This window comes from Papio anubis, chromosome 19, assembly GCF_008728515.1.
Source record: "Papio anubis isolate 15944 chromosome 19, Panubis1.0, whole genome shotgun sequence".
In the NCBI taxonomy this organism is placed as follows: domain Eukaryota; kingdom Metazoa; phylum Chordata; class Mammalia; order Primates; family Cercopithecidae; genus Papio; species Papio anubis.
This window is the reverse complement of record NC_044994.1, coordinates 64,752,980-64,778,261: the sequence shown is the minus strand read 5'-3', so window position 1 is coordinate 64,778,261 and position 25,282 is coordinate 64,752,980. Positions and strand designations below refer to the sequence as shown.

General features: G+C 40.9%; 1 protein-coding gene and 1 long non-coding RNA gene across 5 annotated transcripts in view; one reads left to right on the top strand and one right to left on the bottom strand.

The window, feature by feature from the left end:
• Window positions 1-283: 283 nt before the first annotated feature.
• LOC103879827 lies at window positions 284-7,119 on the bottom strand. The gene is made up of 2 exons (XR_640602.3): window positions 620-7,119; window positions 284-494 (listed from the first exon to the last, which is right to left on the bottom strand). It is a non-coding gene; the product is annotated as an uncharacterized LOC103879827 (long non-coding RNA).
• A 6,907-nt stretch (window positions 7,120-14,026) lies between these two features.
• LOC116268609 (neuropilin and tolloid-like protein 1) overlaps window positions 14,027-25,282 on the top strand; it is a 125,063-nt gene continuing 113,807 nt past the window's right edge. For 3 of the 4 annotated variants that reach the window (XM_031658909.1, XM_031658910.1, XM_031658912.1), the window contains exons 1-4: window positions 14,395-14,765; window positions 16,785-16,838; window positions 17,081-17,218; window positions 22,977-23,225. In XM_031658909.1, coding sequence (XP_031514769.1) covers window positions 14,738-14,765; window positions 16,785-16,838; window positions 17,081-17,218; window positions 22,977-23,225 — 469 coding nt within the window. In that variant the 5' untranslated portion in view covers window positions 14,395-14,737. Of the gene's footprint in view, window positions 14,766-16,784; window positions 16,839-17,080; window positions 17,219-22,976; window positions 23,226-25,282 lie in introns of all 4 variants that reach the window. The other variant, XM_031658911.1, reaches the window with a different exon arrangement.

The window sequence follows — 25,282 nt, the reverse complement described above, 5'->3', positions numbered from 1 at the left end:
TGAGTTATACTGAGGATCATAATTGTAAGAAGAATTGATAAATTTCATAAATTCAGATATCCCTAGAACGTATAGCATAGAAAGGCTAATTAAATAACTACTACAGAGGACAAGAGTTGAATGAGTTTTGGTGTTTCTATTAAGGGGATCCCCTTAGGGAAGCACAGTTTTGTATATAATTTGCATTACATAAATGGGAGTTTCACTATAATAAAACCAAAATGATGCAGAAGACATTTTCAAGATGTTTCACATTAGTTTATCCAAATAAAACAAAATTCAGTATAAATCAAAGACGTTTTTATTGTTTAAGCAAAGTACAGGCTCATTATATTTTAACAATGATTTTAAAAACTATATTGCATCTTTTATTTGTTTTCTCCAAATTCTGCTTGTAGTGACTTTAATTTTGCATTTGGTATTCCAGAAGAGCAGATTTTCTGTTCATGCACTTCTATCCATGTATATGTAGTTAGGAATCCTGAGTCGTATGCCTAAAAGAATATGAGTCAAAAGTATATATTAAGAATACATAATAAAAAAATTCTTATTGCAGAGGGTAACAAGAACAATGCATTTTATCTTTAAAGTAATGTAAGCTGGGCATAGTGGTACACACCTGTAGTCTCAGCTATTAGGAAGGCAGAAGTGGTGAGCTATGATCACATCACTACACTCCAGCCTAGGTGAAAGAGTAAGAACATGTTTCTTTTCTTTTTTTTTAAAGTAATACATAAGTTTCCTAAGTAAAGGTAAAACCTTTATTTCATAAACATGGATAGGACGGTACTTAGTAAATGCTAGACAAATAAGGTATTAAATTCCAACATATGATTATTTACTAGCTCTTTGTCTATCCACATCTATCATCTATCAATTATCTATCTTTACATCTATATTTTCATTTATTTGATCCTTTTTCCTGTTTTACAGACCTAAATTATCAGAAAACAATACTTTTTTTAAAAAAAGTAATGTTTACTATTAGTATTCCTATTTAAGTTGGCCTTGGTTGTGCAAAACATATTCTGTGACTGTATAAGAAGTGTATTTTTGTACAGCACACGGACTCTACATGAGTTAACCCAACTGTATAAGTTCATTTTCACACTGCTATAAAGAATACCAGAGACTGGTTAATTTATAAAGAAAAGAGGTTTAATTGACTCAGTTCTGCATGGCTTGGGAGGCCTCAGGAAATGCATAATCATGGCGGAATGTGAAGGGGAAGCAAGGCACGCCTAATATACTAGCAGGAAGGAGACCTCAGGGTAAACTGCCATGCTTAAACCATCAGAACTTGTGAGAACTCCCTCACTATCAGGAGAACAGCATCAAGGAAATGGATTCCATGAGCCAATCACCTCCCACCAGGATTCTTCCTCGACATGTGCGTGGTGTTTACAATTTGAGCTGAGATTTGAGTGGGGACACAGAGCCAAACCATATCACCAACATTCTCTCATTTCCTTACAAATCTACTCTGTTTATTCAATACAGAATTGTATTGAAAAGACATAAAAAAAAAATCCCTGATATATGAGCTTTGTTCTTCCCTGGATGACTTCCCTGGATGACTCTGTCACTTGAAAAATAATTTAGGAGAAATAATAGCAAATAGATATAATAACAAAAGGTAAATATCTACTCACCAAGGTGAGTGTTAGGACCACAGATTTCCATAAATAATGTGTTGGGCATTAGTTTGACCATCACCCAGAATTCTTGAGTCTTCTCTAACATGTACTATAAACTTCTATAGCTGTAATATGTTACAAATATTTTCCCATTTTTAAAGTGGAGACAATTTTCAGATTGTATATAAGGTTTCAAGTGGAATTGCCATGCTGGCTATCTAAATTTTATGAGGAATGCCTCATTGAACTTTGAACATTGTTTTGTGGGGCAAAGGGAGAAAACTGTGTGTGAATATAATAAACTATGTGTTCAGTGTGAGAAAGTATGACTAGTTATATTTTCTTATTTCTGAACTCAACTTGATAGTAACAGAATTACTATTAATAGCAAAACCTAGATATAAAGGCAGTTACCAGACTGGGATACAGGGGTGGTGGGGACAAAATATAGGTATCAGTAAGATATTTTTGATGTTGGAGAACTTGCTTGTGACTCAGGATTGAATGTGGCAAGGACAAAGTACATAAGCACTAACAATAAACTACTATTAAACTACTGGAAGGTTTCCTTGAAACTTCAAGAAAATAATGGCTCACAGTGAATCTCCTGGAGATGCTGGTTTTGAAGGCATATAGCACCCACAAGATCCATTCTCAGTTCTGCTAATAATCTTTATTTGTTCCCTAGACAGAAACAGAATTTCCCCAGTGAGGACATGCTGAGACTTGAACCTCGTAATTGGTTTAGAATCAATGAAGGGAGGTAAGGTCAGATCTTGAGGACAGCAAGTATATATTATCCTGTATGGCTTTTGCCTTGGGGAGGGGAATTACCGAGTTTGAGAGGAGAGGAGGCTGCTATTCTCTAGCAGGTGTAGATGAGACACTTGTGCTGATCCAAAGGGCTTAGGGGAACCTGAATGTTCAACATTCTCAAGCACAGCCACCCTGGAGTCTCCACCCCAGGTCTTAACGTCCTACTTCTTCCCTATCAGAGTCTGACTTTAATATAGAAACACCAGAGATAAGACATAAACCAGGGCACACTGTTCTATTTTCTATCCCAGTTTTCCACAGGCAAAAGCCTTAGCAATTGTGATGGGATGACATGCCAGGGGCCAGGGCACTGCTGTTCCAATAATCCCCGTTCATAGAATGCCTGCTGTTTACAAGCGGGGAGATGTCCACATCCAGCATCCAGGCAGGGAATCTCCATCCTGGGAACACTTTGGGTACCAATTGCCTTTTCCAAGAAAAATAAAACAGAAAAACAATGACAAAAACCCTGGGATAAGAATGTAAGTATAGTTATTTCAGAGGTTCTTCCAGAGTATACTAGTAGAGTATCGGGAACTGAGACCAGGACAGGAAGACAGCCATGTAACTCTTTGTTATCAAGCACATCACTACTGCGCAAAACTAGTCCGTCACCCTGCTGGGAACTCTGGAGGCCTGCACTGCATGATGGCACTACGTGATGGGTAAGGGAGACAAAACCCCAGCAGTCATTGTTTGAAGGTTGTTGGCACTTCTCCCTGCGGTGAGGCTGAGCAAAGCGGGCTCCAGCAGCCAAAGGAAGCCCTTAGAAAATGTCTGCAATTGCAAGTCATTGGAGATCGGGTCAATGGGCCTTGACATAGGCCCAGGAGGGTAATAATGCTGGACACAACACCAGAGTTCACTGCATTTCATTTTGATTCCAAGGCTATACGAGCTTCTTGAAACTAATGTTATAGTTTTTTCTCTTTTTACAAAATTTTCTGGAACACCTTGCAGGCAAAGTGGATTATCACCTCCTTAGAGGTACAACGTGTTATAAACTTTAGAGGTAATATCTTTTTAGATGTAATTTTTTTTTTTTTGTCCAGAGACTAATTCATTTGTGTATTCATCCATTCAGTCAGCCTGCAATCACTCATTTAGGTATTTATTTTGGTGGAGTGAGAGGGAGTGAGCAGAATCAGCAATTCCATTTATTTATGGTTATGGATATATCAATAAACTTTTTTTTCTTCAGAAATGTTTGCACTTTACAGTTTTTCTAAAAATAATTTTATCCATTTCATCCTGGTTTTCACATTGGTTTACATGCAGGTGCTCATATTCTCTACTCTGTTTTTATCTCTATTTTCTCTGCATTTCATTCTTTGTGTTGTTGGTAGGACTTCTATTTTTTTATTGCTCCTGATCATCTGGATAGAAGTTTATCTGGCTAATTTTTTTTTCAAATAACTGGAATTTACTTTTAATAAATATTCTTATTGTTAGTCTGATTGATTTCTACTAATTTATGCATTTTTCCTTTTTCTTGAGTTGACTATGTTGTTCTATACCAAGTATTAGGCTGTTCTATTAAAAACTGAAAGTTTTCTTCTAAACATTACTTTATAACACGCCACAGATTTAGACATCTGTTGATCATAGATTTAGATATTTGTTATTATATGTCATTAAACTACATATAGTAAACTTTCATAATTTCTTATTTGATCTAAGAACCATGTATTAAATAACTGTATTATTGTTGTAAGCATTGTTTAATTTTCAGACATGTGACATTAAGCTGTACTTTGGATATCAGTTTTTAATATTGTATCTCATGGGACATACTCTGTATGTTAACTCTTTGAACTTATATTTTTTGCCAATAATATATTTATTTTAAATAAATGTTTTATAGGAGTTTAAAATGTGTTTATTTTTGTTGACTTTAAATTCATACTTGTCTAAAATAAACTTTTATTCATAAGTTCTTAATATCTGCTAATTTTAAAATGTTTTAATCAGTCAGTTTCTGAGAAGATTGTGTTAAAAATTTCCAACTACAATTATTACTTAACATAATGTTTGTTATTTTTCACTCTAAAAATAATTTGAGGCTAAACTTTAGCTGTGTATGTATTTGGGACAATTTTATCAATTTGACTATTTTTTTCCCTAATAGTGTACAACGAAATTTTTTTCTTATAGTTGTCTTGCTTTGATGCTATTTGCCTAGTATATAACTGTCATCCCAGTATACTTATTTGACTTGGAAATCTTTTCCCAGTCATATATTTTCAATAAATCTATAAATTGTGTTAAATATATCCTTTACACACATGTTCATGAATTTTATTTTAGTTAATATCTAATCAGAAATATTCTCTTCTCACTGAAACCTTTAACCCATACAGTTTTATGATTATTTCTATCATTTTTTCATGTTTTCTGCCACCATACTTCTATTATTTTTAATTTTATTTTGCTTTTGTGCTCCATTTATTATTATTATCATTATTATTATTATTATTATTACTGGCATATTCCATTGGACAGGTTGTTTTCTTTAGCCAACATGAACATGTAATATTCTGTTTTATTCTTATAGCAGTTACCTAACTTACATACAGCTATACTAACACTCTTTTCCAATATCTAGTGATATTGAATATCTACCATTTTTATCCAAGCAAGAAAAGAAATTTACAACACATCTCCCTATTTTCTTCCCATCTTACCCCTCATAATATATATCAGTTATTTAGACAATGAATTTTCACAAGACTTTACTCATCTTTACTTCGATATTGCAATATCCTCCTGAAGTCATCATTCTTCTTGCTATAATACATCATCTAAGGATTTTTTTAAATTGAGTATGTTAAAATATCTTTATTTTAAACTTTAAGCAATAGTTTACAGGCATATAAATAAATATTAGGTTAAAAAGTTTTTCTTTAACACTTTGACAGTACAGTTCCATTCACTCCGTGCCCAATGTCATTTTTCCAAGACTGCTGTCAGTCTAATTCTTGCTCTTTCCTGAAATAATCTGTTTTTTGCTATTACCATCTTCTTACTCTCCATAATCTTTAAGAATTTTTCTCTGTCTTCAATTTTATTAAATGTTATTATCGTGATTCTAGTTGTGTATTTTTTGTTCAAAATAGTCTATTTAGTCCTCTATACCTGTTTTTGTTTTGAGGTCTTATGATATTGTATAATTATATTATGAAATATCATTAAGTTGAAATATTCCTTTTCCTTTTTCGTTATTGCTTTACCCTTCTCACTCTGAGATGGCATTATTACAGAACTATCTCACAGAACGTCTCCACTTATAGCCCTTAGCCTTCTCCAGTTTCCTCCACCAACAACATGAATCTTCTGTATCCTACAGAGATTTTCACATTTTTTTGTATTGGTTATTGAGCTTGGCTTTGACGCATATGAATCTTTCTTGACTTAGGTTTCTATCAGCATTGCTATATTAAACTATAAAAGACATACACTTGGTGATGCAGATAGAGACATAAATATAGGTGTAGACATAGATATCGAAGTAGGTATAGGTACCTGCATAGCTCTAGGTACACTTATAGATATGGGTATTAGCCATCTCTAGGCTTGCATGGAACAGCTTCCATATGCTGCTGTTCACAATAACGAGCAGTACTGACAGTGTTAACAAAATATTGAAATATTTATTTATATATGCTGCCACTGTGCTCAGTGCTTTTGATGTCTTCCCATTTAAACTCTTAAATAGTCCTATGTGTTATTAGGACTGTCTTACAGAGGAGAGCGCATAGGCTGAGAAAGTTTAAGTAATTATTATACACCTTGTAATTGATAGACCTGGTATTCAAACAAAATGTTCTTGACTTCAATGCTCTTAACTTCTACACATCATGGTTTAACATTGTAAAAATCATATTAAGGAACTGTCGCTTTTCTAGGAGGTTATTATTATTCAGCTAGGATATTATATTCCCTTTCTACCCACCTGCGCTCTCCTTATACTGCATGTGTGTCTATAAATGTGTGTGATTCCAGTAAGTCTTTGCAGTAACTTGATAATCTCTGCTCTCTCTCATTTTTACCTTCTGCATGCCATGGTTTCTGATCCCTGTGCAGTTCCCTACAATGAATTTGCTTTATTTTTCCCTGATAATTGCCTTTTTTATATATTATTTTCTTTTTGTTTTGGGATCAACCCTCTTAGGGCTTATTACATTTGGCAGTGGCATCGAGGCACTCACGCTCTGGCTAGAAGTGAGTGAGTGGTAACATGCAGAAAGAATGAGGGCTTTCCCCTGAACTCAGGTGAAACAATCTAAGCAGTTCCCCCTCCCCTCCATACACACCCCCAATAAGGTAGAAAGTCCTGGATGCTGTCAGCTATGCAGTTATCAAAAAAAGTGGCATTACAGAAATCGCTGCGCTTCTTTTGGCCTCATTTTCTTCATTTAAAGAATGATAAGATACAGTAAGATCAAGGATTGCAACTGAAATACATACAGAGGCGGGGCAAGTAAGACCTAACAAATCACAACTATATCCTGTGTCCTATTTAGTAAAAACTGGTGTCTTAAGAATGCTGATAGAGATGCAAAACTTCATATTCATGCAAATGAAATGGAAAGTAGTGTGGATATTTCCTTTTTTTTTTTTTTTTCTCCTGAGACGGAGTCTCACTCTGTTGCCCACGCTGCATTATCTCGGCTCACTGCAACCTCTACCTCCCAGGTTTAAGCGATTTGCCTGCCACAGCCTTCCAAGTAGCTGGGACTACAGGCATGCACCACCACACCCAGCTAATTTTTGTATTTTTAGTAGAGACAGGGTTTTACCATGTTAGCCAGGCTGGTCTTGAACTCCTGACCTCAGGTGATCCACCCACCTCGGCCTCCCAAAGTGCTGGGATTACAGACATGAGCCATTGTGCCTAGCCGGATATTTTCTACATAGTGTCAGGGAGTAGGTGAGGGTGTTGGAAATTGTGGTGAATTAGCGATTGCCTGTGGCTCACACCTGTAATCCCAGCACTTTGGGAAGCCAAGGCAGGTGGATCACCTGAGATCAGGAGTTCAAGACCAGCCTGACCAATATGGTGAAACCACATTTTTACTAAAAATACAAAAAGTAGTCAGGTGTGGTGGTGCGTGCCAGCTACTTGGGAGGCTGAGGCAGGAGAATCACTGGAACCCGGGAGGTGGAGGTTGCAGTGAGCCGAGATCATGCTGCTACACTCCAGCCTGGGTGACAGAGCAAGACTCTGTCTCGAAAAAAAAAAAAAAGAAAAAAGAAAAGATATATATATATACCAAAAATTGACTGCACATATCAATTATAAAACTATTTTAGAGAATATTTTAAATAATAATTCACTAAAAAGTAAAAACATATTTTGCCTTAATTTTTGAAAATTATTGTAACTATAACTATTTGGCAAAAATTCTGCTGCTATATATATTACTACTTTCTGAAAATATATTATTTGCAAATTTATCTAATCTAAAACTGAGAACAAAATTATTTTATGTTTCATTTCTTGTCTTGCAAATGTAAATGGAAACATGGTAGGACATTTCCTTGTACCATATTAATTATAACAGAGAATGGACACTCAAAGGAAGAATAGGTAAATCAGGTAGTTAGTATTTTAAAAAAGGAAGATTTTCATTTAACATTTCCTTTTATGCACAAAAGCTTGGTACTCTCCTCAAAATGTATTTAAGTCAGATAAATCCTGGATGTTAAGTCCTACCTTAACATCCAGGGTTACTTTCACCAAGCAAATCATGGCTTTTGTTAGTTTCCAAATCCACATAATAAAAAATCATAAAAAATCATAATAAGATTAAAGTATGTGCTAAACAGTCAAAGCTATTAAGTTCATGTGATGCTATTAACTTATATAATTATGAAAAAAGGCTGGGCGCTGTGGTTCACATCTGTAATCTCAGCACTTTGGGAGGCCAAGGGGGGCCGATCACCTGATGGTAGGAGTTTGAGACCAGCATGGCCAACATGGCAAAACCCTGTTTCTACTAAAAACATAAAAAAAATTAGGCAGGCGTGGAGGCACACACCTATAATCCCAGCTACTCTGGAGGCTGAGGCAGGCTTGAACCCAGGGGGCTGAGGCTGCAGTGAGCTGAGATCATGCCACCTCATTCCAGCCTGAGCAACAGGGCGAGACTTCAAAACACACACACACACAGTATGTCTAACTCATAAGAGACTTTCACATATCTGATTTAGCACACTGAAATAACATTTTGTTTGTACTTATTAATGGTTATTTTGACATGGAATATGTAGATTTACCCTTTAGTTTAGCTTTCTGTTTTCCAAATATGCCGTCCTCCAGGAATGGAAACTTGTTTTTTTCCCTGAAATAGCAGTGAGTGGACTTTGTGGTACAATACTTATAGTACAAAGGTGGCTTCTGTACGGAGCCTTAACACTTTTAATCTTGGGGTATATCTTCATAAATGTTCCTGAAGTTTATATTGATTTATAGAGGATGATCTTATAATCAGTCAAGTGATTATAAAAATTATTTATATACACTGCAAAGTAAACGTCACTTCGAAGTAAATATCATACACTGTGAAGTAAATATCAATCAAAATGAAAATAATTTTTTTCTGAAATTTTGATACGGACTGATGGATCATGTATGTGAAAGTGCTATTAAATAACTGGTTAAGGAAGTGCTATGAAAGTTCTTTCCCACAAGAAGCTAATATTCTTGTGCTGTCTAAAAATACAACATATTTGTACTTCTAACAAAACCGTATTTTATTTGTCCCTAGTGGTGATCATAAAATGTCCTGCTTGGTTTAAATGTAAGATTTCAGAGATTTTGACATGCCTTCTATTTCATGGAGACTTTCTTTTTTTCTTTTTTTTTTTTTTTTTTTTTTTTTTTTTTTTGAGACGGAGTCTCGCTCTGTCGCCCAGGCTGGAGTGCAGTGGCCTGATCTCAGCTCACTGCAAGCTCCGCCTCCCGGGTTCACGCCATTCTCCTGCCTCAGCCTCCCGAGTAGCTGGGACTACAGGCGCCCGCCACCTTGCCCGGCTAGTTTTTTGTATTTTTTAGTAGAGACGGGGTTTCACCGTGTTAGCCAGGATGGTCTCGATCTCCTGACCTCGTGATCCGCCCGTCTCGGCCTCCCAAAGTGCTGGGATTACAGGCTTGAGCCACCGCGCCCGGCCTCTTTTTTTCTTTTTTTTTTTTTGAGATGGAGTCTTGCTCTGTGGCCCAGGCTGGAGTGCAGTGGCGTGATCTTGGTTCACTGTAAGCTCTGCCTCCCGGGTTCACGCCATTCTCCTGCCTCAGCCTCCCGAGTAACTGGGACTACAGGCGCCGCCACCATGTCCGGCTGATTTTTCGTATTTTTTTAGTAGACACGGGGTTTCACCGTGTTAGCCAGGATGGTCTCGATCTCCTGACTTTGTGATCCACCCGCCTCGGCCTCCCCAAGTGCTGGGATTACAGGCGTGAGCCACCGCGCCCGGCCGGAGACTTTCTATGTGTTAGGATACACCTATAGATTGCTGAAGAGCTTCTTCAATATTGCTTAAAACCAGCTTCATGTAAGAGTATTTCAGATAATTTTCAAAAAACATTCCTATAATTACCAGCGAATTACTTGTTTTTGAGAAACTATATTATGACATATATTTTTAAATACAAAAACCTTTACACTTCATAATCATGTAAATAGTTATGTAAAAATCAAAAAATATTATTATAATATGGATGTGTCAGTAGCACTACTATATTTGAGTTATTTTTTGTAGCACCACCTCTTTCACTGATAGACAACTTTTAAGATGTGCTAGTACTGGAGCTTAATTAACAAAGGAGCCCTGGTAGACCTGTAGTTTTATTTTTTTCTATAGAGAAGTACACATATGTAGACAAATACTATGTGCATTTGAATTGGAATGGCATGTATCCTACACTAACTCTTTTTAGGATTTTGGAAGTCCTTCTAATCTTTCATTGTTAGGAAGGTGCAAGCTAAAAAATAAAACCAACTTACTAATGACACCTTCTTTGGGTTCAAGTGGCTTTAATTCTGCACCATCTTCTATAGTAGTCACTATAGAAGTGTTAACCTTGGGGAACTGCGACAAAGCACCGTCTTCCAGGACGGCGCACTCAACTCACAAAAGCTATCAGTTTATATGCTCTCCCTTTCAAAATAACGACATCTTGTAATTTGACCATATGTGTGCACAACCTTTTCTTGGAGAAACTGAACTTTTCCCATATGTTGGTTTTTCTCAGAAAGAAAAATCTTATGGGTCCCTATTAGGGAGGTAGCATTACTCAGCAAGTGCGGATTCTGGAACTTAAAAATGAGAAAGCAGCTTGCCAAGTAAACAGGATGTCGTGGATGGCGAAGAGTGTGTATGGGTCTGTATGAAGAAAAATGAATGGAATCATCAATAACAGTGCTGCACCTGCAGCCTGGGAGGAGTAGGGTAGTGCAGCAAGGGCCACAGCATCTGTTTTGGCCCAGTCTCTTGGTTGATTATCAGAGCACCTGAGCCGGCCAGGCCTCTTGCCTGTCCTAGGTCCAGAATGTGCACACTCACTCCCTCAGCACTAAGGTTTCAGCAAAATTTCATGCCTCAGCCCCACGCATTGCCCAAGAAAGCACTGGACATTAAAAAGATCAGCGGGAAGTCAGAGGATCCCTTTTGGCCAGGAGAACAGCCTGGGTAACATGGCTAGACCCCCTCTCTAAAAAATATATAAAATAAAATAATTAGCCAGGCATGATGGGCTGTGCATGTAGTCCCAGTTACTTCAGAGGCTAAGGTGGGAAGCTCAGTTGAGCCCAGGAAGTTGAGGCTGCAGCAAGCTGTGATCCAGCCACTGCGCTCCAGCCTTTAATTCAAAAGAAAAAAAAGAAAGAAAATAGAGGCCACTTCAAATACACGCATGGAGAAAAGGTTAGGACACTTTCACCTTCCCTATGATTTCCTTCTAATTTCCTGTCTCCTGATAAAAGGACTACCTGTCTAGCAAGGTAGCCACTTCCTTGGCAGGTTACAAAATCTGTGTCCTGGGAAACTGATATGGGCAAAGAGAGAAGAAGAGGGTAGGTGAATGAGTGCATTTATCGTAAAACCAAGTTTTTTGTTTTTTTTTTTTTGTCTGCCTTCAAACTGTGATTGAGAAATGCAGTAACTCTCTCTAAATAATTTTAAATGTTGCCACTTCGTAGAACTGCGTCATTTTCACGAATAACGCATATTTTGGATATAAAGAAAGTACTATCCAACCATAAGGAAGATTCCAATATTCAACTGTCAACTCTTATGACTGGTCCTTTTGCAAGACCCCCACCCTCTCCTCTACAGAGGTGCATTTTCCAGGCATTCTGTCATCTGCATATCCCTCTGTGAAGCGGCCTCACTGATCTTTGAACGCTTTTGCTTCCTTAAGGCTGGAGAATTTCTTCCTCAAGTCCAGGACCAACATTGCCCACCACCTCACCCCGCGCTGGCACGAGCACCTCACGTGGGTCACAGGACTCCCAGGACCTTCTGCGTGTTTCCCCTAGATCCTTTTACAAGTAGGTGCGTGAGCGGATACTCCCCAATCTCCCTTTATCCGCTCACCTCTCGCCCTTTGCTCAAGCTTGCAGCTTCTCTCACAGGCCTCCAACTCTGCTGGACTTGGCGTATTCAGAGGCGCGCAGCCTCTGTCCTCTTCCCTCTCTCCCCCATTTCTTCTGTCCCCCTCACCTTCTCTCTTTTCTCCTCTCCCCACTCTCTTCTGTCCCCTCCTTCTCTCTCCTGTCTCTCTTTTCTCTCCCTGCTCTTTTCCCTTTCCTCTCTCTCCTTTCTTTCTCTCTCCCTTCTCCCTCTGTCCTCTCTTCCCCTTTCTCTATCTCTTACTCGGTCCATGTCTTCCTCCTTCTCTCACCTCTCTCTCTTCACGTCTCCATCTCGCTCCACTCCCGGGTTGACCCATGACCCACCTTTCATTAAACGGATGCACAACACACGCGCGCGTATATGCGCGCGCACACACAAACACACCAACCCCTCTGCTCAGTCACTTTACCCCACCCTGGAAATCGAGGAACCAGCAGCTTGGTGCGGTGGTAGGAGGCCCGGGGGCCCGTAAGAGTCTCTGAATCCCTTCCAGACTTGGGGGTCACCTCATCGTCCCTCATCCCAACTTACTGGCAAGAGACCTGCACCCGCTCACAGCCGCTGCGCTAGGCGTGGGCAGGACCGCGACGAGCAACCCACGCCCCGCGCGCACGTGGGCGCCCCAGCAGCAGGTGCCGGGAAGCCGAGGCCGGGCCAGAGCAGGGAGGCAGCGCCCCAGCCTCGAGCGCTCACCGGACTCTTCTTATGGCCCTTTCTCCTTTCCTCGGCCTTTCGGGGCCACCCTAGTCTTCACAGCTCAGCGTCTGCTACTGACCCCCCGCCCCCCGGCGACCCCGCCATTGCCATTAGCTCTTCCTACCACGGCTTCTTCCCCCTACAGTCCTCAACCCAAGCCCCAGCCGCGGCGCGGGTGTGCGTGACCGGACGGGATGGCCTCCGTAGTCCCGGGGTCCGGCGAGCTCGGCTGTGGTCTGCGTGGGCCGCGTCCGCAGAGGCCGAGGAGGGAGGGCGGGACGGAGCCGGGAAAGGGAGGAGGTGCCGTTGCGGCGCCCAGGGAGGGACTCCCCGCACCCCCGCACGCTCCAGCCCTTCCCGGAGCTGCCTGGCGGTTGCAGATATTTCGTATTCATTGATTCGCATTTTACAAGCCCGGGCTCTTCCGGTGCTGTTTCCTCGCAACTCTAGTCTCTCAGACTTCAACGCGCCGCGCGCGCCTGCAGGGGGAAGTGGCGCGAGGGAACGGGGGTCCGTGTGTGCCTTGGGGTGGTTTTAAACACCTCGAGGTGGGGGGGTTAATTGCAAGAAGCCCGCGTCTTTGCAGGAGCAATTTGGTGGAGGGCACTCGGCATCAGGCCCGGTGCTCAGCCGCGAAACTTTTACCGCCGCCTTTCCCTGGGGCGCGCCCCTGCCGTGTCTCCCAAGCTGAGCGCGGAGTCCGCGGCGAAACCTGCGTCCCGGGGAGAGAAGGAGGGGGGCGCCCAGTTCCTTTACGCGGATGGAAAACAAGGGGTGGGAGGCACAGAGCCCGCAAGGTCTAACCTTTAAAAAGTGAAACACCAAACCCCACAAGGGATTTTCACACGAAGGCCCCTCCAGCTTCCACGCCTTCCGTCCGGCACGAGGATCCGGCTCGGGATTTGCGGCTGCATCCTCTCTCTGCGCCCTGGCGCGCCGAGCCGCGGATCCCAGCCGGGTCCTCACCCCTTCCCCGCCCCTCCCCCAGATCCGCGCGGTTGGGATGTCCTTGCTGCCGCCGCCGCGGCCCCATTCCGCCGCGCACCAGCCCCGGGGCGCCGGCTACGCGCAGCGTCGCTATCCCACCCAGGCTCCGGGCTTCCAGGAGGGTCTCGGAGCCCCAAGCCATGACTAAGGCGCCCATTTGGTAACTCTGCCCTCTTCCGGCTCCTTCCTCCTCCCTCCCTTCCCCGCCCCCCCTCCCCGCCACCCCGCTCCCCTGCACCGCCCTCCAGCCCGCCTCCCAGACGCCCACCCGCCCGCTCCTCTTTCCGCAAGATCGCAGAGGTGGCGCGCAGCCCGGCGAGCCGATGACGGACCCCTTCCTCCTGCCTTCAATGCCTCAGCGGAAGATCCCCAAGGGCTGGAGCGAGGAGCGCTGCCGCTGGACATCCTCCCGGGGAGGCTGCTCCGACCTGCTGCGCGGCGCGTCTGAGACTGGGGACTGAGCCATCCCTGCCGCCGCCGCCGCCCGCTCCGTCGCTGCCGTCGGTCTGGACTGGCCCCCACCTCGCTGCGCCCGCTCCCCGGCACCGGCTCGGGGGCGTCCCGGGGCTCGCCCCGCGCTCGCCGCCTGCCTCGCGCCGCGTCCTCCCGACCCTGCGGCGGCGACGATGCCCGGGAGGAGGGTCCTGACGGCGGCGGCGCGGATGGTGGCGGCCGGCGCCCGGGTGTGATGCGAGCGTCACGGTGGGGATGCTGCTGGCTGCGCGGCGCTGAGGGCCAGCGAGAGCGAGAGCCCGCCCGGGGCGGAGGACGGACTCATCCGGATCTGGCTACAGCGTGGGCTCCGAGCTCCCCCTTCCTTTTGGTCTCCCTCTCGGGCCCCCTTTATTTCGTTCTTGCTTTGCGTCTTTAACACCTCTCGACCCTGTCCTCCCCCCGCCACTGGAAGTCTTCCCGTCTCTAAATGGAATTAGTGGAGCCCGGAGCCTCTGGTGTAACGCACAGACATGATCCATGGGCGCAGCGTGCTTCACAGTGAGTACCCTGCCCGCCGCGCCCGTGCGCTCCCGGAGCCAGCCCTCCCGCCCCTTTCCAGCGGCCGAACGCGCAGGAAAAGCCTCTGCGCCGCGCTCCGGCGGACCCTGCAGTCCCGCGCGGGTTGGGGCCGACGTAAACTTTCTGTATTGCAGCATCGTGGAACCGGGCGTGGGGGCGGCGCGCGGTCAGCCGTCGCGCGATCCCACAACCTGCCGGGGAGAACGGGCTTTCGGTGCGCAGGAACCCCCCGGGGGTGGAGAATAGCGTGCAGTTCAGGGATGGACACGTGCGGCAGAGATTGGCCCAAGCGAGGGCGCAGGTGGAAAGCGGGAGAGAGCGGATGATACCTAGTGGGGTGAGAGGAGTCTTCCTCTTCCAGGGGCTCCCGGAGCTCGGAGGGCCCCTGTTCGCAGTCCGGGAGGTAGCAGAAGGCACACCTGAAGCCGGCGCTGGAGGGAAGGGCGAGGGTCAGCCTCCACCCCTTTCCGCCCGGAGACCGCTGATGTCGCTTTATGGGTGTGTGGTAACGCGGGCAGTGTAGGGGTGGGAAGGAATGAGAGGAAAATAGTATCACGAGTCATCGAGTAAAAGACAGTATAAGAAAATGTGTGGTGGAAATTTATCATTACTAAGCAAAGATGAGAGTGTTGATCGCGAGCCACGCAGTTAAGAGAGGGCTTTGCTGATGAGTTAAACACAGTACATGGTCTGTAATGTGATTTCACCGAAACAGGAAGAGCGGAGTAAACAAATACACATCCTGATGCCGAAGGATGTGTACCTGTGTGTTCTGGGTGTGAGCAGAAGCACGACAAATTAAATTGATTTTTTTTCCCCTGTGGAAACACACAGTAACAGCAGCAGCCAGTGCCTTAATTTAAAATGCAAATGAACTGACTAGAGCATAAAGTAACACAGTTTATAATATTTTAAATATTAATATCAAGACCTAGATACCTTTCTTATAATAATGTTTAAGTATAAATGTATAAGCCTGTGATGAGCTTTAATTCAGGAAATATTTGTGAGTTGTGCTCTCCTCCCAATTCATTTTAAGTGAAAATATGAAAACATATACCTTTTATGTCATTGGACAACAAAATGAATAAGAAAAATAAAATAGAAAAATCAAATTATGAAGACTAGCTTACTTACTATTTTGCTAGTGTTTCATCTTGTAAAAATGTTGATTAGATCAAGAATATGGAAGTAAAACAAGTTTAGATTATAATGGCATTGCAGATTCACTGTTAAGTTACAAATCAGAGTCTCTTTGACACTGGAAACCTGACTCAATATAATGCTTTTGAAAATCACCTTTCTCAAATTAATAATCAATTTCTATAGATTGATTTGGTATTAAATCAAGTTAAAGTTAGAAGAGATTAATTTCACAGCTTAGAAAGTGCTGAGGGATGGGGTTACTTGGAGGTTCAGAACATTTTTGTAGGCAACATTCTAGTAATGCTGCTTAATGCCCACAATCCACATTAATCTGTTTCTTGCTTGTTCCCCTCCCCCACAGCCTGTAGGATTTGTCTAAGTATTTATTTTCTAAAATACAGCCACACTGCAGTGTGTCAGGAACAGTCATGGAGCTGTTCTCATCGTTTGCCTCTCCTTTTCCTCCTTTTTACCTTCTGGCCCCTCTCTTCCTTCAGAGATGCTAGCAGAGCCATTCCCTAAGGGCAGTTTAGATACAGTGTGACTCCTGAAGTCCCACTGTACTGTGTGTGACATGAATAAATTGTCATGTTGCCTTTAGAGTGAACGATGTATTTGCCTTAGGAGTTTGGGTCTCATCCATTCTTAACTTGCATTACTTCCTTAAGGGAGTCCCAAGGTTTCCTGATTTGTACATTTCAAATTGGTTTTTCCAAGTTCTGAATCAACTTCTAACAGTTAACAATGATACAGTTAATCAGCTTTGATATTTTGTCTTGAAATTATGTTATGTTTTTATGGGATTTGATCATTTCAGTGTATTTTAACTCCAGTTTTTCTTTTCTGTTTCAGTTGTAGCAAGTTTAATCATCCTCCATTTGTCTGGGGCAACCAAGAAAGGAACAGGTGTGTTTACTTAGAAAAATCTAGTGGAAGACCTCGAATTATTTTGTATTTTCCTATTATCCTTCTACTCTTAATATTCCAGAATATCTGAACCTGCTATAATGTGTATAATTGATTGGTTTGGCTAAGACAACATGTAAAAATTAATTTACTAATGGATATTATAAGAATGTCCTCTCTATTTTTAGTATAATAGAAAAATTGGATGATGGCTCTTTTTAAAACATTTTTTTTTAAAACAGAAAAGCAAACCACCTCAGAAACACAGAAGTCAGTGCAGTGTGGAACTTGGACAAAACATGCAGAGGGAGGTATCTTTACCTCTCCCAACTATCCCAGCAAGTATCCCCCTGACCGGGAATGCATCTACATCATAGAAGGTAAGGGGAAACAGTGCCAGAGTTAAGAGAGCACTAAGCCAAAACCTGGCCATCTCTCTGCTTTGGATGAAGAATATGCGTATAGGCATTACAAAATTGATTTGGAGATCATGCGCAAAAATATCTCTGAGTGAATCAAGTAACTGTAAAATCTGGAATCAGGCTAATTATTGAAATTCTTAGTAATGGGTTATGAACAAGCAAATTCGGTGCAATAAAAACAAATGAACAACTTAAGAGTTTATTTTGCAGTTGGCTTAATTGATTTAGAGTTCTAATGCCATAGAATAGATGCATAGTTGGCACAATATTAACTAATGTATAAGTTTGAGAAACTAGTATTTTTTTAGCTCAACAATTAGTAGAATAACCTGCATGTTACATTTTCTTTAATATTATAAAGTACAAAAATCATATTAATGTCAAAGATCAATCAATAATCACATTTTCTAAACACTGGTCTGAAAGATAGTTACCTTATTTATGTTAACAAGTAACATCTCATTTTAAAGTCAAGGTCGGGATTGTAAATTATGACACTTTCTTTCATGACTTTTTTCCAACATGAAAGATAAATGGTGTTGGAAAGAGACTTCTCTTTGAACATTTCCCCTTTACACTAACCTTGTAAACATCTTTTTTTTTTTTTTTTTTTTGAGACGGAGCGAGAGTCTCCTGATTTCCAGCGATTCTCCTGCCTCAGCCTCCTGAGTAGCTGGGATTACAAGCATACGCCACCATGCCTGGCTAATTTTTGCATTTTTGGCAGAAACGGTGTTTTACCATGTTGGCCAGGCTGATCTTGAACTCTTGACCTCAAGTGACCTACCCACCTTGGCCTCCCAAAGTGCTGGGATTACAGGTGTGAACCATGGCTCCCTGCCAACACCTCTCTCTTAAGTACAGCTTTTAAAATGTAGAAGCATTTCAACTGGTGATGGAAGTTTTCAGTATTCCAACTGTTAGTACCTAATAGCCTAAAACTTGGAAGCACCCCCCTCCACACACACACACACACACACACACACACACACACACAGGCAAAACTGTCTTAATGTAAAGATATATGCTCTATTATAAATGGGGACACATTCATTTGATAGAGTTTTCAAAGGAGCAGACTTTCTGTTTACCTAATTTTAAGAATCTCTATTTAGAAATGATTATTTTTGTTGGTAATTATTGGGCCAAAGACCTTCCCCCACCCTTAGTACTTGAAGTTGAACTTTCAGGAAAAAGAAACCACACTGTAAGAAGGTAAAACAATAAGCTCTGCTATTAAAAGGATAACACTGAAAACCTAAGGTCTGGCAGTGCAAATTCCTTTTACGACTGATAGAAAAGGTACTTGCTACTTGTCTCATAGGACTTAACAATATTCTCTGGGGACTATGTCCGTTTCCCTAAACAATCTGTAGGGGCCCCAGGATTAGCACAAAGTAGTTGCAACAGGGAAGCCAAAGAGAAGAAAACCGGGAAGAAGAGATGCTCACCTTGGTTTCTGAAGAAATTCCAGGGAAGGCATCATTCTCTATATAGAGTAGCGTGTGCGGAAATTCAGAGCTGTGATATGGTTGGGGACCTGCGTGGTGTATCCTAGGGCTTCAGTAGAATCTGAGGAAAATACAGCGGGAGGGTGAAGAGGGAGACAGCCTCAGACAAAGGGATACCTGGTATTCCTTCTGTCCCCACTGGATAAAATCTTGGACATTGTGTTGGAGACAGTGAGGTAATTTAATACAGTGAAGTAATTTAAGTTGAGGAATAATGTGAGATTTTGATGAAGAAGTAACTGAAGGAAAAGAACATAAACTAAGAAACAATTGGAAAGTCCAAGTAAATCATAGTAAATGCTTATACGAAAGAAGTGGCATCAGTGATGGAGTACGTGAAAGAACTGAGAGGTATTTAAGAAACTGGATCAGCCAGATTAGGTGGCTCAGGCCTGTAATCCCAGCACTTTCGGAGAAGGAGGAGGGCGGGTCACGAGGTCAGGTAACAGGAGACCATCCTGGCCAATATGGTGAAACCCCATCTCTACTAAAAATACCAAAAAAATTAGCCAGGCGTGGTGGCGGCGCCTGTAGTCCCAGCTACTCGGGAGGCTGAGGCAGGAGAATGGCGTGAGCCCGGGAGGCGGAGCTTGCAGTGAGCTGAGATCGCGCCACTGCACTCCAGCCTGGGCGACAGAGCGAGACTCCATCTCAAAAACAAAAAAAGAAAGAAAAAAAACTGGATCATGAGTGGCTGGATCAAGGGATTACAGAATACGGTATCCTGGGAGTGTTCTAATGTTTGTTGCTCGATGACTTGTTAGATAGACGGAATTGCCATCCCAGAAAAAAAATGTAGACGGAAAAAATTGGTTTAAAGGAAAAATAATATGTTTAGTTTGTGCTTGTGGAGATATTCCACAAAAAGATTGGGTACATGTAGCTCTAGCTCAGTGGAGAGATAGATGTGTGCTGAAAATGTATTTGTATATGTCAGAAATATAGATATTGTTGTTGAGGTTGTTAATATGAATAAAATTATCCAAGAGAGTATTTGGAGCACTATTTTTCAACTGCTTTTAAAAATGCAGCTTCCTGGGCCTTTCCCCAGGAATTCTGATTTAATTGACCTTAGATAGAGCCCCAGGCATCATTATATTGTAGTAACATTCCATTGGAATGCCCGTGGCAACCTGATGTCTTCATCTAAAATGAGAGAAAATAAGATGTAGAATAAATTTTCCGGAAAATAACATGTAAGAGATGGACAGAGTATGGGGAAAATGTAATAGAATGAGTAGGAGAAGCCAGAGAGTTAAGCAGGAGAGTCAGGTGCCCAATGCCACAGCAGCCAGAGCAGACAGGGTCTTGAGAAGCAGGGAGTAGTCAAAGTGCAGGTTGTCACTGCAAAGAAAAATAGGTGAAAAACAGGAATGCATGTGCTACGTGAAGCAGTTAAGAGTTTGTTAGTAACAGCGATGAGCACTCCCATTGGCATAGTGGAGATGGGTGTTTTTTTCTCTTTTAAAGGGGGCCAATTGCACATATTTAATTCTAAAATGAATATTCTGTAGAGAAAGGTAAATTTAAAATAGAAGAGAAAGAGGGATACATAATTAGTCAGATTTCTAGAGGTATGACCGATTGGGATGAAGAATACAGGTGAGGTCTCAGTCACGAACGAGAGGATCTATTTATGAATGTCAGGTGGCCAAAAATTCCCTCAAAATGGAGGAAATATTCTGTGTATATGTGCACTATCCAGGTGAAAGTACTCATAGTTCTCAGTGCGTCTGAAGATTCTGAAAGTGGTTGAGACCTCTCATGAACTAACCTCAGTGTTAGATCAAATATAACTTACAGAAATGTTAAAAGGAAAGGCAGCTGTGAAAAAAATTCTTGAAGGTGAAGCAAATAGAAGGTGAGAGAGTTAGACTTAGATAGCTTCAAATCATTTCTGTGTGCCATAATCAACTCATTTTTAAATCTATCACAGTAAGTATGTGGCAAACTTAGTTTTAAAAAGTGATTTCACTGCCTTCTAAAATTCAGCTATGTAGGTTTCATTTCCGGGTATGTGTCATTAACTTCAACATGCTGGACCAAAAGAAAATAAATTGTCCACATATAATGTTGCCTACCAAAAGCCATAATGGCAGAATGTTTCCTGAGGAACATTGAGAGGTTGACTCAGCCACAGAACTTACAAAATAACAAGAATGAAGGTATGGATAAGTGAATTCGTGTTAAGATGGCCGTTATTTCTTAGTAGGGGAAATTGGTGAGTGCGTGTTGACAGATGACAGAGTTCTAAGTAAATTAGCTAAGGACTGTCTTCATTGCTCTGTCTTTCCCTAGCCATACATTATTTAAATTAACCTACAATCTGAAGTAGTCTTTTTCATCATAAAACTTGTTATATTGATTTATTGTGAAATAAACTGGTAGATACATACTACAGGATGATAATGGATGCAAGTGCTATACTTAGTACTGATACGTAGATGGGTCTAACTCAGTATTTGCCTTTTTGTTTTAAGGCTAACACTTTAAGCATAAAACACGGTTAGTCATTTCTTTGGGTACTTTCAAATTTAAAAAAAAAAACAATAAAACACGTCATTGAAACTCCCTCAAATCTGTCATTATCGTGGTTACTCATTTGTTGACTTTTTTGATACATTTTAGTGATGGATAAAGTATTTTTCTTGCATGAGTTATACATGTCTCTTTTCAATGTGGGAGTCTGAAACTTTTTTAGAAATTAAAGATTATTCATAAAATAATTCATTTTAAAAATGAATTGTCCTTAAACTGTTGATCGTTAATTTTATACCTGGGGAGCATCAGAGTTACATTTTATTCTGTAGGTCTCCAATTTCCAACTTATATCATGTGTCTCAATATTAGATAAATTTTTGGAAACCGTACATACCAGAGTTTACTTTTTAGGTCATCATGGATGATGTTCAGTGTATATTTAAGAAGCAGTGAGGTGTGGACAGCCACTATTTGGCATGGTTGCTGACTGTAGAGGGAGCAGGCCCCGCTGTGCTAAGTCTTAACTTTCAAGTATCTAGAGGGGCTTAGTGCCTGAAAAGGGCCAAGTAGCAGGGAAGCACTCAGAGGGCTTCAGGCAACAGCTGTTTACTAACCAGGATACATACATGCTGATATTTCAGCAAACTTTATGGCCATTCTGGAGTATCCTGGCTGAATGCAAGTCTGAGATGCCAGAATTTTGGACTGTTTTGGACATATCAGGGGAAGAATGAAAGAACATTAGCAAAAACATTCATGTGGTGCTGTGTAGAGTTGCCAACCCTGTAAAGCTTTCCCTGACTCTTTAGAGAGCTGTAAAAACATTTATGAATCTACGCTTATTTATAATTCACTCAAAGATGCTTTTTTTGGGAAGTTTTCGATGACAAGTACTATGCTAAGCGCTGAGAAAGAAGGTGAGTGAGATATGGTTCTTGTCTTTCAAGGTCAGATTTAGAGAGGAGGCTTCTTTAAAGTAAGTCTTTCCTGTGTAAAGAGAAGATAATGGTGGGTATGTAGATATTCAAGAATGTAAGAAAATCCATGAAAGTGTGAAGGAGCATACTTTCCTGGAAGACAGACGTGTTTGAAGTGGTCTGAGCTCAGGCTCTCTGTGAGGGGATGGGGTCCTGGAAGCAGGATATTCTTAACAGATTACGCTTGTCGAATGCATTGATCATGGTCCAGCTGCTGAGGTTTAAATCTGAGAGGGATGTGATCAGGTTTGTGTTGTAGAAAAATTACTCTTAACATCTTTGTACATGCACTTGGATCTGATCTGGACACATGACTGGGATTATTTGAATGATTATATTTAATGTAACTCTATGCCAAACAATTTCTCAAGTGATTTGTGACCTTAAACCTCAGTATTCCCGGAAATACGAGAAAAGAGACAGAAAAGTGTCCCCTGACCTTCTAGCTCCAAGTTAACAGCCTTTCATACAAATAGTGTGCTTTGTGAGTCCTGCACAAAACATCAAAATGGTCATCTTGTATCGGAATATTTTATGCAACAACATCGGTTTTAAGGTTCACTCCTTAGACAATTTTTTGAAAATTGTATCCCGTAGAATAGTATCCTATGCTTTCTTTATATTTCCATGCATATCATCCATAAGGTTTGAGAGAAGATGTATAGATAACATCTGAAATAGAATCAGAAAATAGCAACCTGAAGATATAAGAAATGGCCTCCCAGACACAATCTTTCTTCTTTACAGCTGCTCCAAGACAGTGCATTGAACTTTACTTTGATGAAAAGTACTCTATTGAACCATCTTGGGAGTGCAAATTTGATCATATTGAAGTTCGTGATGGACCTTTTGGCTTTTCTCCAATAATTGGACGTTTCTGTGGACAACAAAATCCACCTGTAATAAAATCCAGTGGAAGATTTCTATGGATTAAATTTTTTGCTGATGGAGAGCTGGAATCTATGGGATTTTCAGCTCGATACAATTTCACACCTGGTAAGTAAGTACTTTAAAAAAAAAACTGTTTCTTTTTCTTCCTCATTTTTCTCTCTTCATAGTACAAAATCTTTTGTAAGACAACATTATACTTTTTCAGAGAATGTTCCAGTTCTATTTAAAACCAAACCTACAGTGCTTTTTCTTTTCACTACATAAATTCTGAAAGAAAAAGATGTTTTCCTTAAAACAGCTTATCCTAGAGGTAAAGAGTAGTGACTCAAGACTCTAAATGGGCATCAGCAACCCCAGCAAATGGATGGACTTTGTTATGATGGAATGTGTAATTGGAGAGACAGTCTGTGGTAAGGAAACTCATTATACATAGGAGCTCAATAAGCTTGAAAAGGCAATTGTCGTATTAGAAAATATATCCACCAAAATGATCTTTGGGGAACCTGAATCAGAAATTCATTTGTTCTGAAGATTACCATGTTTCAGTCAAATCGATCATACTTTACCAAGTAGTCTACTCTCTTTTCAGAAAAGCAAATTCTTAAGAGTTTTGATGAAAGGAAAACTCAGACCTGTAGCAGCCGAATACTCATTTACAAGGTCTTGCAGAAATTGTGTGCAATTATCAAATTATGCAATCTATCTCAGTTTTCCTTTTAACTTGCTGGAATTAAAAAGGGGCTGTGATATTGACTGGCTCACTTAAGAGTTATCATTCATTACAATAAAAATTGGTTATCACATTTTTTCACTGCAAGAGCACTACATGCATTAATTTAAATGGAAAAATGATTCAAACTACATAAAGCCCATTTTTTATTTAATGTTTTTTCATTTTGTATGTATTGTTTTATTTAAGTTAGGCAATAGGATAATTTGAAATATATGTAAAGTTTGTTGAAGTTTGTATTCCATGTTAAAGAAGTAACACCTAAATAGGGCTTTGATACTCAGTTAAAAAACTAAAATTTTAAAAATTATTAATATAAGTTTAATGATGACTTTCATTATGACATTATGGTGTATGTTAAATCAAGTATTAACTGTGGCGTATATATCAGCTTTAAGCTTTAGGAATGTTTTTAATAGTGTCACTAAAGGATTGTGGTTTTAACTATGCTTTGCTGATAATGGATTACTCCCAGAAATCATGGGTATTTCATGGGTAAAATCGAACTAATTTGAAGTATTCCTAAAAGGTACAAATGTTAGCTTAATTTGTTTGTCAGATTATTAGTGCTAGAGCTGTAAATGGAAAGGTAGGTATTTTTTTCTTAGCTGATCATTTTGAATATAACCTGTACCTAGAGACAGTGACATATGGCGTGGTATAGGTTTCGTAAGTTGTATTTTCATTTTGGATTTGGTGATCATGAAAATAATGTCTTGGATTTAAAACTGTGGTTTCATGAAGAATGTAGTGTCAACTGTCATGCTTTATCAACATAAGCGATGCTATCCATGTTTCTGGCTCTATTTGAGATGACATAAATGGTGGCACTCAATCTGTTCTTCTAGGTTTTAAAGCCTTTTTGTTCCCTGTGTTTTGTTCTTTGCTTTTTGTTTCTTTAGAGCCACCATACTGCATTTGTAGAATGAGATTTCATTGCTGTGAACTGAATCAGAATGGAGCTCTTGGAGATTTTTCCATGAAGTAGGACAGGTTAAGGATGGGCTGAGGCTTCTGTTTTTACTCAGATCAACTAGAGCAAAACTTCTGGGGAAACCTACATTTGGAATATGAAGGAAAGCTGGGACCATAAAAAGCAGACTTGGAAAGCTTACATGACAGCAAAAATTGACATTGTGTGACCCAAGGCCATTGCCTGAGTGACGTAACTAACCCTCTTCTAGAAAGAGGCAGTATTAAGGAAGCCAATTGCTTATTGAAATAGGAAGCGGGAAGGGATTAGTAATAATTTAGATAGCATTTAGTGAATCTGAAGCCAGGCAGGCTGTAGTTGTCATTTTGGCTGAATTTTTATTTAGTGGTGTCATTCAACTGGTGACCTGGGGAAACTGAAGGCGGAAGAATTTCTCAAGTCAGCTTAATGATTTATGTTATAAAGCATTGCGAGAATTGCCAGGGCTCCGCAGTGGAC